This window comes from Peromyscus eremicus, chromosome 18, assembly GCF_949786415.1.
Source record: "Peromyscus eremicus chromosome 18, PerEre_H2_v1, whole genome shotgun sequence".
In the NCBI taxonomy this organism is placed as follows: domain Eukaryota; kingdom Metazoa; phylum Chordata; class Mammalia; order Rodentia; family Cricetidae; genus Peromyscus; species Peromyscus eremicus.
The window spans coordinates 21,072,393-21,086,526 of NC_081434.1; the positions used below are offsets into that span (position 1 = coordinate 21,072,393).

Consider the following 14,134-nt stretch of genomic DNA (forward strand, 5'->3'; position numbering starts at 1 on the left):
ATCCCTGAGTTTTGAGGGGAAGGGTTTTGTAGCTAGAGTTTTCCTGCCTGGCCCATGATCAGGGCAAATCTCTCTCACCCGCCAGTTCCACAGCCACTCAGACCCGACCAAGTAAACACAGAGACTTATATTGGTTACAAACTGTATGGCCGTGGCAGGCTTCTTGCTAACTGTTCTTATATCTTAAATTAATCCATTTCTATAAATCTATATCTTGCCAAGTAGCTCGTGGCTTACCAGCATCTTCACATGCTGTTCCTCATCGTGGCGGCTGGCAGTGTCTCTCTGACTCAGCCTTCCACTTCCCAGCTTTATTCTCCTCCTTGTCCCACCTATCCTTCCTGCCTAGCCACTGGCCAATCAGTGATTTATTTACTGACCAATCAGCAACACACTTTACATACAGAACATCCCACAGCAGGGTTTGATAAAGATACCCCATTTACGAATGGTGCTCCAAAGTCTATCACTCTCTGCACATTGACCACTTACGGGTCTCTGTTAATTCCTGTCTACTCCAAGAAGCTTTTCTGATGGGAGTTGAGTGATGTATTGATGTACAGATATGACATTATGCTATTAAGTGGCATTCTCTTGCTGTGGTCCTTTAACAGACTAACATTAGTAGATTTTCCTTTAGGACCCCTGACCTATGTTGTCTGAGGTTCTTTGCCACTTTAGCATGTGAGGTATAGGTTCCATATTATGCAATTGGTAAATAAAATCAAGACATGGTTGGCTCCTTCCATAACATTTGTGCCACCGTAGCATCAGTATTTCTTATAGGCTGGTCTCAGCTGTAGGTTTCAAGGTTTCTAGCTGGGTGATACTGATAATTATTTTTCTCGGGCTGGGTAACTAAATTGAGAGCTATGGGTTCCATTGTTCAGAACAATGATCGCAACAGTAATCTTAATGCACGGTCATGTCATGGACTCACACAGCCCTAAACACTGCACACCTGTACAGTCATATACTTTGTTTGTCTGTGACATTGAGCCTACACTCTCACACCTTAACATGACTAGGAAAATCCTCGTCTGAGTGCTGTAAAATGACTAGTAGACCGAGTATGGCTGTGTGTACATGAAATTTCAGCTTTTGAGAAGTGGAGGTGAGAGATAATGAGTTTGAGGTCATTCTGGTCTCCACACTGACTCCAAAAGCAGCCTATAATAAACAGACATTTTCTTGAAAAGAAAGGTATAGTAAAAAAAGAAAAGCACAGTAACAGTATAGACATTACCAAGAGTGGAATAGTGCCAAGTACTATTACAAAGAGCATCTGCCCAGATAGTATTGATAAGAAATATCAGCAAGGTTATAAAATTAATCTACTAAAATACATTTCAGTATACTGTCAGAAAAGGGGTCTTACAGAGTCTTAATGTTTTCAGAATATAAATAAAAATTCTTTTAAAATCTCATATGTATAAGCAAATTGTATGCCTTTTTCTAAAATACTAGAAATGAATGATAGGTGAAATTACAAAAATATCACTGTGTGATATTAATAGCTCTAACTAATTGGTCTAAGAAAGATCTGGATATGTTTATCCACATTTTTAGCAAGTAATCCAAGTGTCTCCAATTATAAATGAGTGAGATGGGGCTTTCTGTAACACACATACCCTCAAAGTATACCTTTGAGGTTTTTTTAATCCCTCTTTTTTTTTTAATTTTCTTTAATGATACCCAAATGTTAATAATACCTAAATTATGCCCTGTAACAAATGAGCAAGAGAGCAAAAGAGCCATGTTTATTTTGGCCCTCATGTTCTATTCTGCTTCTAGTCTTGAATGATTTTTCATTATTTACATGTCTCTTTCCAAGACAGACTGGAGTTGGGTACATTTCCATATGCTTTTATGGAACACGATGACCTATCATGTTCTAGAAACTTTGGAGACTGGAAGAAGCCATGCTAGTAGTGACCTTATTTCATAGTTTATCCATTACCAAGATGACATAGCAGTAGGCCAATCTGTGGAGTGCCTGTTCTCAAAGGCATGTGTCCCCAGGTTGATCACTAGCTCCCAAACTCCTATACAGCTATCCTCCCAGCCATCACAGAGGCAGGAAACAGCTAATCTATCCCCATCTCTACCATTGCTACTACATTTCCAAAGGTAGTTGACATTAGAAAGCAATGCTACTTACATATGGACAATAAATAACTGTCCTGGGTGCATATTAATTGATTGTGCCTTTCCCCAGGGTTCAATTGATTTAGTGTGAAGTACGGCATAGTTGGTAGTTATTTTTTCTTATGACTATTGAGGATAATACAGATGCTGCTGGTCTAAAGTCACTATTTTGCAAAGTAATTTTGTAAATACGATACAATTCTAGAAAAATATATATTGTTCTAAATCTAGTACAATATTGGAATGTTTTAATTCTTATCTGGCAATGTGAATGTTATAGTGCAATTTATATTTTTTTCACTGCATTTCTTTAGTAAACTGGTCTGAAATGACAGATAACGCCTTTAAGAATTAAATGAAATAACTATATGGTAAAGTCTAAAAATGTGAGCATCTATTAATCATTTTCCATACTTATTATATGGTGTAATTTGACAAATTCTTAGGTTCTCAGTGCCTGCTCTTTGTGGTACTACATGTTGTTGTGAGTAACTGTAGAGCAAAATTAAGGTTTGTAAAATGACAGGAAATATTTTATATACTAACAGTGTTATCTCATTCCAGCCAAGGAAACCACGGGTCTCTAGGGAAAGACAATCTGATATCACATTCATGGGACCACTGGACAGAGACATGCACTGCGATGCTCTTACTGTATAGAAACATTACAAATCTAATGCTGTGTTTCTTTGGGGGCCTTTAATGCTTCAGGTCCTATACATACAAAGACTCTACACACCAACTAAATTTTCTCTAGTCTTTAGAGATACCTGAAACACAAAGCTAATTCTTCTAGGTCCTGCGTCAAAGTCAGCCCACAATCCTAGAGGTGATTGATGCCTTTGCAACAGAGAAGCTACAGAACCCTTCACTTAGTGATGATGGTGGTTAGGAATCTTGTGGTCCAGCATGTCAGATTGTGAACTACCATAACCTGACTAGGAGGCATTTTTAAACAAAGTTTAAACTGAACTTGAATGAAAATAGACATAAAGAAAATTTTAATTACGGTTCATAGACCTTGAGATTTTCTACCTTGTGAACTGCTGTCGCTTTTTATTTTTATTTAACATGTATACTTTTAGGAAATTCACCCATAGAATGATACACTTAAAACAACTATTAAGTACTTACTATAATGGTTTCAACATTAATTTATAGCAATATGTAGAAGGCAACACTCTGAATAAGTCTTTGAGTGTGACACTCCTGATAAGTGTAATATCAGACACACCAAAAGATATTGGTTATTAAAGTCGTTCAGGCTTGGGGGGCAGTCAAACTTTTCTATGGACTAGGCAAAATGATGGTCTATCCAGACTCACCTTTCAGCTAACACACTTAGCACGGAGACACAGATGGATGGGAAAGATGACCCTGACCCACATAAGACCCACATTCCTGTGCAAGGATAGAAGCATGAAAATCAGGAAATGATGGTTATTAGTTGCAGAAAATGCATTATTGTGGAAACCAGGGGGAAAGTGCTCATGAGAGGAAGTGATTGGATTATGGGGAATGAGAGAATAAGGATAGATCATGCCTACTGAGTAAATTGCCGTGATTTATAAGAGAGAGGGTATAGTGATATCTTGGCCCATTAGTGACTAGATTCATTTCACAAACAATCCTAAATCAGAATGTGACAGTTTACGGGGAGACAAACAATGTCTTCCAAAGATGCTTAAAACCTACTGAGCTTTCAAACTGGTATAGTTTGAGGTCTTCATAGCTTTGCCTCTCTTAGCTTCCTTTATTTAGTATTTAGCTAAATATTTTTTGTATTTTCTCTTTATGTGTCTATAGTAATAGAGTACCTCACACTGTAGCCAAGGAAGAAAATAATGCCACTGTACTTTATTAGGCATTTTTGGAATTTTAATAAATTCCACACAAGCGTTACCTAGAAGCCTTTGAGATATTTGAGTGTTTATACAATGTGAAAGATGATAAAATAATTAAATGCATGTTTATAAAGGATGATCTTTTGATATTTTAAATATTTCTTTTAAATTTACTATGAATTAAATAATTATTTTTCATTTCTTCAGATAGAATATATATTGTTTTATACAAATACTAGACTCATATATTTGCTATGCATATTTATTTGTATTTCATGGTTTCAGTTTAGGAGTTCTAGTTTTCATAGCTCTAGTTGATGAAATATGAAATTTTTCACAGAAGTGGTTGACGCAGGTTACTTTTGTGTAAAACAGGCAATTTTATCATTAAAATTTCCTGAAAATGCCAATGTAGTTTAGAGTGATTATTTCTTAAAAGAAAGAAACTACGAAAGAAGAACGAGTTCAGAGAGCTCAAGAAATGACATTTTTGCATAGATCAGCAAGGGGCTGGATAGCTTACTTAAAAAAAAATATTTGATCAGTGTGTGGAACATAAAATATTTAGTGGCATGGGTGAGTTGACGTGTCATGAGTGGTTTCTGAATGTCATGTTTCTGCTCTGCTTGGGGTAGCTTGCACTCCCTGATGGGGGCTTTGATTGCTTGCACTGAAGGACTGCTTGCAGGATTGACATTTTACAGTGAGAGATTAAAAAGTCAAAGCAGGGCATTTTGCTTCTTTCTGAGCTGGTATACAGATGTACTCGCCAATCTTTCCTGGGAGAGAGATCTGGATCTGCCCTGAGCTGAGACTTAAAAGATGCATGCTGGAGACCAAGAAGATGTTGACATATTCTCTTGAAAATATTCCCAAAACCAAGCTACCATCACTACAGAAGCAAAACTCAAATCACCACCCTTACTAAGTCAGGACAGTTCTCAATAACTGTTCATGATGTCAGGGCACTAGCAAGAAGAAGAACTTGCCTGGTGGGGCACTTGTCTTAAAGTGCAATCCTAGCAGCTCTGAGCTTGGTCATTTCATAAAGAAGAATCAGCTAGGATCAAGAGATTTTTTTTTCTCCTTTGATCTATTTGATTCATGGGGTAAGCAGGGCACGAAGGCTCCTCCTTTCATAAGTGTGATTAAGGTTCCTGTAAAAGTGACCTCATAGAGCATTCAGCTAGCTTGCCTTTCTGCTTTCTAGCATGTAAGGACAGAACACTTCAAGTATGAAGTAGGCATCAAGGAGCCTTAATCTACAGTGGCCTCTTCTACTTCATGATAATAATCTATGATATTTGTATATTTTTGCCCAGGAGATTCTAAAAAGATGCTAGCACTAGCCTTGAAGACATGGAATCTTCATGTCCTCACTTCCTCTTTCATTCTTTCATGCTCACTCAATGTATAAGCAGGATTCATTTTGCATTTCAGTGCTATTATTAAAGCATATCAATATATTACATGAACTAACTTTGCCACCCAAATTCCACACTATGCCCCATGCTGCTATCTCTGAGACTAGATAACTAATAAAGAGTATGTATTTATTTACTTATAATAATCTACAGGATGGGAAGTGAAAGATAACACCAGAATATTTGGTCATCTGGGAGGTTTGCAATCTCTGGGGAGGACACATGTTATATCCTCACAAGATAGAAGGCTGAAGGGCAAATTAACTGAATGCTCTGTGAAGCTTCTTGTATAAGGTCCTTAAGCCTACTCCTTATATGAGGAGCTCCCATGACCTCATCATCTCTAAAGGCAATGCTCCTTTATACCATCCCTTTGACTATAATGTTTCAACACCCAAGCTTTAGAGGGGCACACACAAAGTATAGCAACGTCATAAATACCTATTTGATATTGAAATGAACTTGGGTCTTTTCAGGGAATGTTACTCGCTTGTACTACATGTCCCAGCCTTATTGAAGACATCTCAACATATAACAGATTTCCTGAATTTTTAAGTCATTTTTGCAGAGGCTGTGAAATCCATGGCACCAGTCAATTTTATTGGCTGTTAATAGTGGCTTGAGTTAATTCATATCAATGCATTTACTTGTTCCTCAGTTTCTTCCTAAATGCTGAACAAACACCCCTTTTCTCAGTTGTACCATCCTATTATTTACAGAATGAACTTCACATTCTTTAGTGTAGCGATCAAGCGCTCCATGACTAGGTTCCAAAGTTATTCTTTGGGGATTGTTCCTGATATTTAATGCATTGTTCCTGCTATTTTATTCCTGTGATATCTACATTTCCTGAATTTAGAAACTCTGGATCTTTCTGGTACTGTGTGACTTTCTGTCATCTTGGGAGACCTTAGGAGCTCATTTCCAGAGTTAATTTATCTGTAACCTTTGCAGCGAGATCCTAAGCAGCAACATTTTGCTGTTTTGATGTGCAGGAATGGAGAAGAATATTAAATCGTGTTTAATGTGTTGGCTAGTTTCATGTCAGCTTGACACAGGCTGAAGTCATCTGGGAGGAGGGAACTTCAACTAAAAAATGCCTCCATAAATTCTAGCTGTAGCCGGGTGGTGGTGGCACACACCTTTAATCCCAGCACTCGGGAGGCAGAGGCAGGTAGATCTCTGTGAGTCTGAGGCCAGCCTAGTCTAGAAAGTGAGTTCCAGGAAAGGCGCAAAACTACACAGAGAAACCCTGTCTCGAAAAACCAAAAAAAAAAAAAAAAAAAAATCTAGCTGTAGGACATTTTCTTAATTTGTGATTGATGGGGGAGCGCGCATTGTGGGTGGTACCATCTCTGGGCTGGTGGTCCTGGGTTCTATAAGAAAGCAGGCTGAGCAAGCCATGAGGAGCAAGTGAAAAAGCTGTATCCCTTCATGACTCTACATCAGCACCCTTCTAATTCTAGTTGTCTCACAAACTGAAAACACACAAGACTTTCGATAAATTTCCAGAATTGTAGTGGCTCATGAATATGACTGATGTATCTACTAAAGATCAAAATTACTGCATAACTGTATCTTACTCTACCTCTCAACAGAAGCATAAAACCAACCCAGTTTGCAATCACATGATGATATTTTAAACAATGCCAGCATTTTATACTAGTTCCCATCTTCAACTTGATTTTTGCCTCTTTCAATAATCAAATATTTCTGAAAGAGTTGTGTTAAGACAGTTGTGCCAAGTTATTTACTTTTAAATAAAATATTTATTTATACAAATGATGTAATTACTCTTTCTTTTAAACACATTATGTCAAATTTAAATATCATGCCTTATGATTTGAATTATTTTATGTGGAAGTCATTTATGTACAGTAACTAGCTTTTACAAATCTGGTCTTGTGATTAACCTTTACCATGTTTGTGACCTGTAAATGAATGTAGAATTAATTCATTGTGACTATCCATTTTCTATGGTCTTTCCTTTTATACTGTAGCAAGTACTACCTAATGGGGCGGAGTAATTGATTTCCTATTGTTGCAGCTCCTGATGGTCCTCCTGAAAATGTGCGTGTGGTTGCAACATCCCCCTATGGTATCAATATCAGCTGGAGTGAACCTGCTGTCATAACAGGACCAACATTCTATTTGATTGATGTCAAATCGGTAAGGCATGTCTTACCTACTCTGAAAGGCAACATAAAACACAGTTCATGATGCAGATTATTTAGTCAGAGGTTTTGATTTTGTACCATGGTCCTTAGACCTTTCATAGATTGGTTAGCGTAGGTGTTGATTCTGTAGTTACCAACTGCTCAACAACAATAGCTTTACTTCAATGCATGTTTCTTTTATTCTGAGGGAAAAGACTATGCATATGTCAGAAAGTTGTGAAATTTGATTTAACATACAACGAAAGGGGGCTTTTGGAATAGAGTGAGAAGGAAGAGGTGTTCAAGAAGCAGTCTCCCAGATAAGGTTTGAAGAGATAAATCTTGAAAAAAATTTGGAGAGCATGAAAGGGAAATGAGAAGTGAGATTTCAAAGTAAAAGAATAATTTTTTTCAAAACAAATAATACAATCATTCCATGTCATGGCATTCAAAAGTTGGTGTACTGAGACATGAAGCTAGACACACATTATGGACTATAGCTGAAGTTTTCTCTGGTCCTCCACAGCCCCATAGACCCCGCAGCTGCTTATAAAATAATCACTCAGAAGATTATATTAATTAAAACTACTCTGCCATTAGCTCAGACTTATTATTGACTAGCTCTTACACTTAAATTAACCCATAATTCTTATTTATGTTTAGCCACATGGCTTAGTACCTTTTCTCAGTTCTGCCTTCACATCTTGTTTCCTCTGTGTCTGGTTTGCAACTCCTGACTCAGCCTTCCTCTTCCCAGAATTCTCCTTGTCTGTTTATCCCCCCTATACTTCCTGCCTGGCTACTGGCCAATCAGCATTTTATTTATCAACCAATGGGAGCAACACATTCACAGCATGCAGAGCACCATCACCCACCAATGGACACTGACTTTTATGTTCATGGGGCCACTTGAATAAGTAAAACAGTGGTGTGTTAAGGATTTTATCACCCTGGCAGACTGGTTGCTCATTTAGATATTCTGTGTTCTGTCTTTGGGATGCAGTCTAGGTCAGTGGCAGGAAATTGTAAGAATAAATGGGCAAAGGAAAAAAAAAAGATAACGATAAAAGCAGAGGAAGTATAGAAAAGGATCCAGATGAGAAATAACAAGTCTGTCAGATTGTTGAAATCTCAACTAATTCTTGGTGGTGAGTGAGGATAAGAAGCGAGGATGAACTATAGACCTACTCTGGTGATGGGATGGCCAAACACCCTAATTGTCGTGCTAGAAACCTCATCCAACTACTGAGGGATCTGGATGCAGAGATCATGACTAGGCCCCAGGTGGATCTCTGGGAGTCCAATTAGCGAGAATGAGGAGGGTTTATATGAGAGAGAATTGTTGAGACCAAGGTCGGATAAAGCACAGAGACAAATAGTCAAACAAACGGAAACACATGAAATATGAACCAATGGCTGAGGGGTCACCAACTGGATCAGGCCCTCTGAGTGGGTGAGACAGTTGATTGGCCTGATCTGTTTGGGAGGCATCCAGGCACTGGCACTGGGTCCCGTGCTCATTGCATGAGTCGGCTGTTTGAAACTTGGGGCCTGTGCAGGGTCGCTTGGCTCGGCCTGGGAGGAGGGGACTGGACCTACCTGGACTGAGTCCACCAGGTTGATCTCAGTCTGTGGGGAAGGCTTTGCCCTGGAGGAGATTGGAATGGGAGGTGGGCTGGGGGGAAGGTGAGGGGGGCGGGAGGGGGGAGAACAAGGGAATCTGTGCCTGTATGTAGAACTTAATTGTATTGCAAAATAAAAATTTAAAAAAAAAAAAAAGTAAAAAAGAGCTGGGCCATGGTGGCACACGGCTTTAATCCCATCACTTGGAGGCGGAGGCAGGCGGATCTTTATGAGTTCGAGGCCAGCCTGGTCTACAGAGCAAGATCCAGGAAAGGCGCAAAGCTACACAGAGAAACCCTGTCTTGAAAAACAAAAAACAAACAAACAAAAAAGTAAAAAAGAAATATATTCCTAATTTTTTTTTGCGTCTTTGTTCTTACCAGACTATTAAGAAAACTGTAATGTGAAATCTATCACATTGAGTATATAAAGTTTCTTAGTGACACTTGGCATTTTTTATATCATTTGATGTTAGAAACTATATAGGATAATAAATGATAATGTAGAATAAAGAAAAAAGAAGCGAGGATGATTATGAGGTGTATTACTTGGAAACAAAAGGAATAAATCTAAGAAGGGAAGCAATGAGCACAACATAGACATGAGATTGAGAAGCCTGGGAATGAATCTTCTGCATGCAGCTGCAATAGCAGGACTGCACACACGTGTAGAGCTCAGGGGAGAGAAATAATTGTTACTTATTATAAAATAGCTTGTAGTCTAGGGGCAGAGGAGACTGTGGAACAGGTAAATAGCTTAATTCTTTAAAGGAGGTGCTTCTGTCTCAAAAGCTCTGCTATCATTAAAATCAAATGAGATTTTAACGTCTTCTCCCACAGATTCTTCAGTTTTGCTTCTTTTGTAGCCTAGCCTATATTTGTGACGATCTTGGTACACGAACAGATAAAAACAAATAACGTGAGGAACCTGGCAATGTGTATTTAATGCAAAGGATAAAAAAGATAATTATGAATGATTCTTCATTCAAGAAAGAAATTATCCTTTGGAATTTGGTTAGGCTTACAGAAAAGGTAAACAAAGATTTTAGGATGATTTTGTCATCTCATTGTTACAGCCTTCTTCCCGACCTTAAAAGTGAGCAGGTGGGATAAAGGAAAGCAGGGTAGGGAGATGTACAGGCACAGGTGCCAACTCAGTTAATTCCACTAGAAATTCTATATCTATTTTATGATTTTTTTATTACCTTTCTTCTCTGGCTTAAGTCATATTTGAATAACTTCTATGCACTAGGACAGGAATGGGAAATGAAAGCTCTGCTTTCACGTAACTCACACTCTAGTAGTCCACGTGGCAATATGAACAATTATAGGGTAAGGTATGATGTTATGGGGGAGATAATGAAGTAATCAGAAATTCTTGTTGTGAGGACAGAATATAAAGGAGGCTTCACAGAGTAAATCAAACTCATGGAGAGACTTGAGGATTGAACAGCATTATAGCAAACAGGAAAGGCTCTTTCACTGGGTCAAGTCATCTACATCACTTTTGTAGATGCTGTCTGAGGATCCACAGTTATTCTTTTAGGATTTTAAAAAAATATCCTAAATATACAGAGGACGTGTGCCATGATAGAGTTTTATTAGTTGATATTGTTGTCTACTGTACAAATGGAAAACATCGAATAGTTTAATATATAAATAGAGTATTTTTACATGATCAGAGAGAGCTCACTCATCATATTGTAAGATAGATAGTTTTGGATTCATGGAAGACCTAGACTGAAATTCTATCTCAGATGTCCTGTAGCTACGGAGTTTGAGGGAGTCACCCAAACTTGGTAAATTTACCTCCTGTTAATAAATTCACTCTGTAAGTACTAGGAGTATGAGTGCCTTATACTCTTTTACAGTGACTGACTGTTATCTCTAGATAGTTATTTTTCAGCATGAATAAGAGCCTAATCATGAGGAAAAATTCAAAATCCATATTTTATGTGAATTCAAGTGTTGATGACTAATTAAATACTCATATATTTTGTACCATTACTATTGTGCTTGATGAATAGAATTTGTATATTGAAAGGTGTAGCTAGAGTTTTCCTGCCTTGCCCACAGTCAGGACAAATCTTTGTCACCCGCCAGTCCCACAGCCGCTCAGACCCAACCAAGTAAGCACAGAGACTTATATTGGTTACAAACTGTATGGCCGTGGCAGGCTTCTTGCTAACTGTTCTTACAGCTTAAATTAATCCATTTCCATAAATCTATACCTTGCCACATGGCTCGTGGCTTACCGGCATCTTCACATGCGGCTTGTCATGGTGGGGGCTGGCAGTGTCTCTCTCACCCAGCTTCCTGTTCTCTCAATTCTCCTCTCTGTTAGTCCCGCCTATACTTCCTGCCTGGTCACTGGCCAATCAGTGATTTATTTATTGACCAATCAGCAACACATTTGACATACAGACCATCCCACAGCAGAAAGGTTTTCTACCATTTTAGAGAAGAGGGCTTTTTCCCTCCACTGCTTCGTACAATAAATGAACTTTTTGACTGTGATGCTGGTTATTGATTAGCCTTTTAGTCTGTTTCTTATATCAGCATCAGCATCCTCTTTAAGTTAAAAGCTCTTACAAACCAAAATTTAAAGGAACAACTGAGTAACTCCAAAATTCGTTTCTCTGTGTTTCAAAGGATGGGCAAGTTAAACCTTATCTCCACAGTGCTAACTATATATAAAACGTGCATTATTCAGTGCAGCTACCTCTGAATAATATGTCCTGAATGGTTATGAATTTTCTCAAATTTACATCAGGAAAATCCCTTCTAAATTTGTTATATATGTACATGGTGTGTGTGTGTGTGTGTGTGTGTGTGTGTGTGTGTGTGTGTGTCTTTTCGTCTCTGTCTCTCTCTGTATGTATGGACATGTGTACATACTTGTGGAGGTCATAGGTCAACATGGGTCTCTTTTCAGCCACTTTACATCTTATGGTTTGAGAAATCTTTCACTGAACTTGTATCTTGCAGTCTGGCTGGATTGGCTGGCAAATGGACTGTAGAGATCTGCCTGCTTTTGTTCTTCTATCCCAGTGCTGAGTAACAGATGTGGCCCGCCCCACCTGCCTTTTATACAGATGCTAGGGATCCAAACTAAGGTTTCCATGGTTGTATAGCAAGCACTTACGTACTAAGCCATTTACCCAAGGCCCTTCTATTTAATACTAAAAGCTTTAGCCATGTTTAATGTCGAGTGGTGAGCAAAAGCTTCCATCAAAGACAAACTATATTTGAACAAACCATAGCCACATTTAATATACCTAAAGATACCTCATTTGTGAATGTGTTTTAATTATGATGTTTATAGTTAGTTGTGCCCATAACCACTGTTCTATCTAACAGTGGTAGGCTAGAAGTTCTTTGGTCTGTAATTATGACCACAATTTTAAATGAATGTGCATACAATAACAATGAGTGAAAAAAGAGGCTGAAAGCAAAGGAATCTGGAGAGTGAGGAGGGGCATGTAGAAGGATTTGGAGGGAAGGTAGACAGGAGAGAACTGTTATAATTATATCATAATCTCAAAGATAAAAATAAATAAAATTAGAAAAAGAAAAAATTAAAAGGGCAGAACATATCAATGTGCATTTCAAAAGGAAGTTGTCCTCTCACAATTATAATTCAGTTAGAAAGTACAAAAATGTAATTTAAGTATCTATACCTTCTGAGTTATGTTATAAAAGCCTAATTTACAGAGTCATTAAACAAAAATCAAAATCTCCACGCCAACTACTTTAGACCTGTTCTTTCTAAATTCCCAAGAAGATAGAATAATTCAGTATTATCACCCCAGTAGGAAGTAAGACTGCAGGAGTGGCTGCCACATGGAGCTAATTGACCAGTTTGGAACTTGAATGCTGGGCGATTGGGCACCAAAACCTACGTGTTTTCTTCTATAAGCTACTGAAGTAGAAAATAGTTTCAATGACTCTGAAAGTGACTTTTGCTTATTCAATTGATAGGTGGGTTGATCGTGGTGGGTTGATTACATTCTCTCACTTTCAACTGTTAAAATAATTATAAATGAATAAACTTATCATAGTACTTTGAATTTTTGAGAGTGATCTGTTTTTAAAGCAAATGAATGAATATTGGCCAGATCAGTATACCTGTAGCTTTGGATTGCTATCTATCTTAATTGCTAACTACTTTTTTCATAGGTAGATAATGATGACTTTAATATTTCCTTCGTGAAGTCAAATGAAGAAAACAAAACAATAGAAATTAACGACTTAAAAGTATTCACAAGGTATTCTGTGGTGATTACGGCATTTATTGGAAATGTTAGTGGGGCATATGCCGAAGGGAAGTCAAGTGCTGAAGTGATAATTACTACTTTAGAATCAGGTAAGGAATATTTCTCACCATTCCTAACCATTAACTGAGGCTTGGCTGTTGGTCTTTCTTACATTCCTCACACTCTCCTGGAGAAAATGTATGTGCTATGAGATTGATAAAATGTAATAAAATCGAAATCAATGATGGTGCAATTGACAAAAATAATGTTTGTTTATACTTTTGAGGCAAAGCAGGATGTGTAGAACATTCAATCCTTGTAAATATAGAACCAAATTAAATGTGCCCCATGGTACTTTTTTGTATTTATCAAATCTGCTGTTTTAGAAACTGAATTACTTTGCCTAAATGTTTTCAGCTAACAATGTTTCATCTAGAATTTCACCTTGATTATTTCTGTCCTGATTTCTTTTATGAAAATTGACTAATCATATTAAGTAATCTGATATTAAAGTCAGGTCACATATACTTGTTTTCTTAGTCAAGTGACATGCTATATTAGGTGACTGTTTCATAAATGTCAGACTCCATACAGATTTCCTCTAGCTCTGTGAACAGGGTCAGAATGGCTAATAAGATCATAAAAGGGAGTAGGAAGTGAATGTGGACAGTGAATCTCCCAAGG

The 14,134-nt window shown here is 37.7% G+C and overlaps 1 protein-coding gene across 1 annotated transcript in view; it reads left to right on the forward strand.

The window, feature by feature from the left end:
- Ptprq (protein tyrosine phosphatase receptor type Q) overlaps positions 1-14,134 on the forward strand; it is a 180,351-nt gene that overhangs the window by 105,131 nt on the left and 61,086 nt on the right. The window contains exons 27-28 of the mRNA XM_059245319.1: positions 7,464-7,585; positions 13,374-13,560. Coding sequence (XP_059101302.1) covers positions 7,464-7,585; positions 13,374-13,560 — 309 coding nt within the window. The remainder of the gene's footprint in view (positions 1-7,463; positions 7,586-13,373; positions 13,561-14,134) is intronic.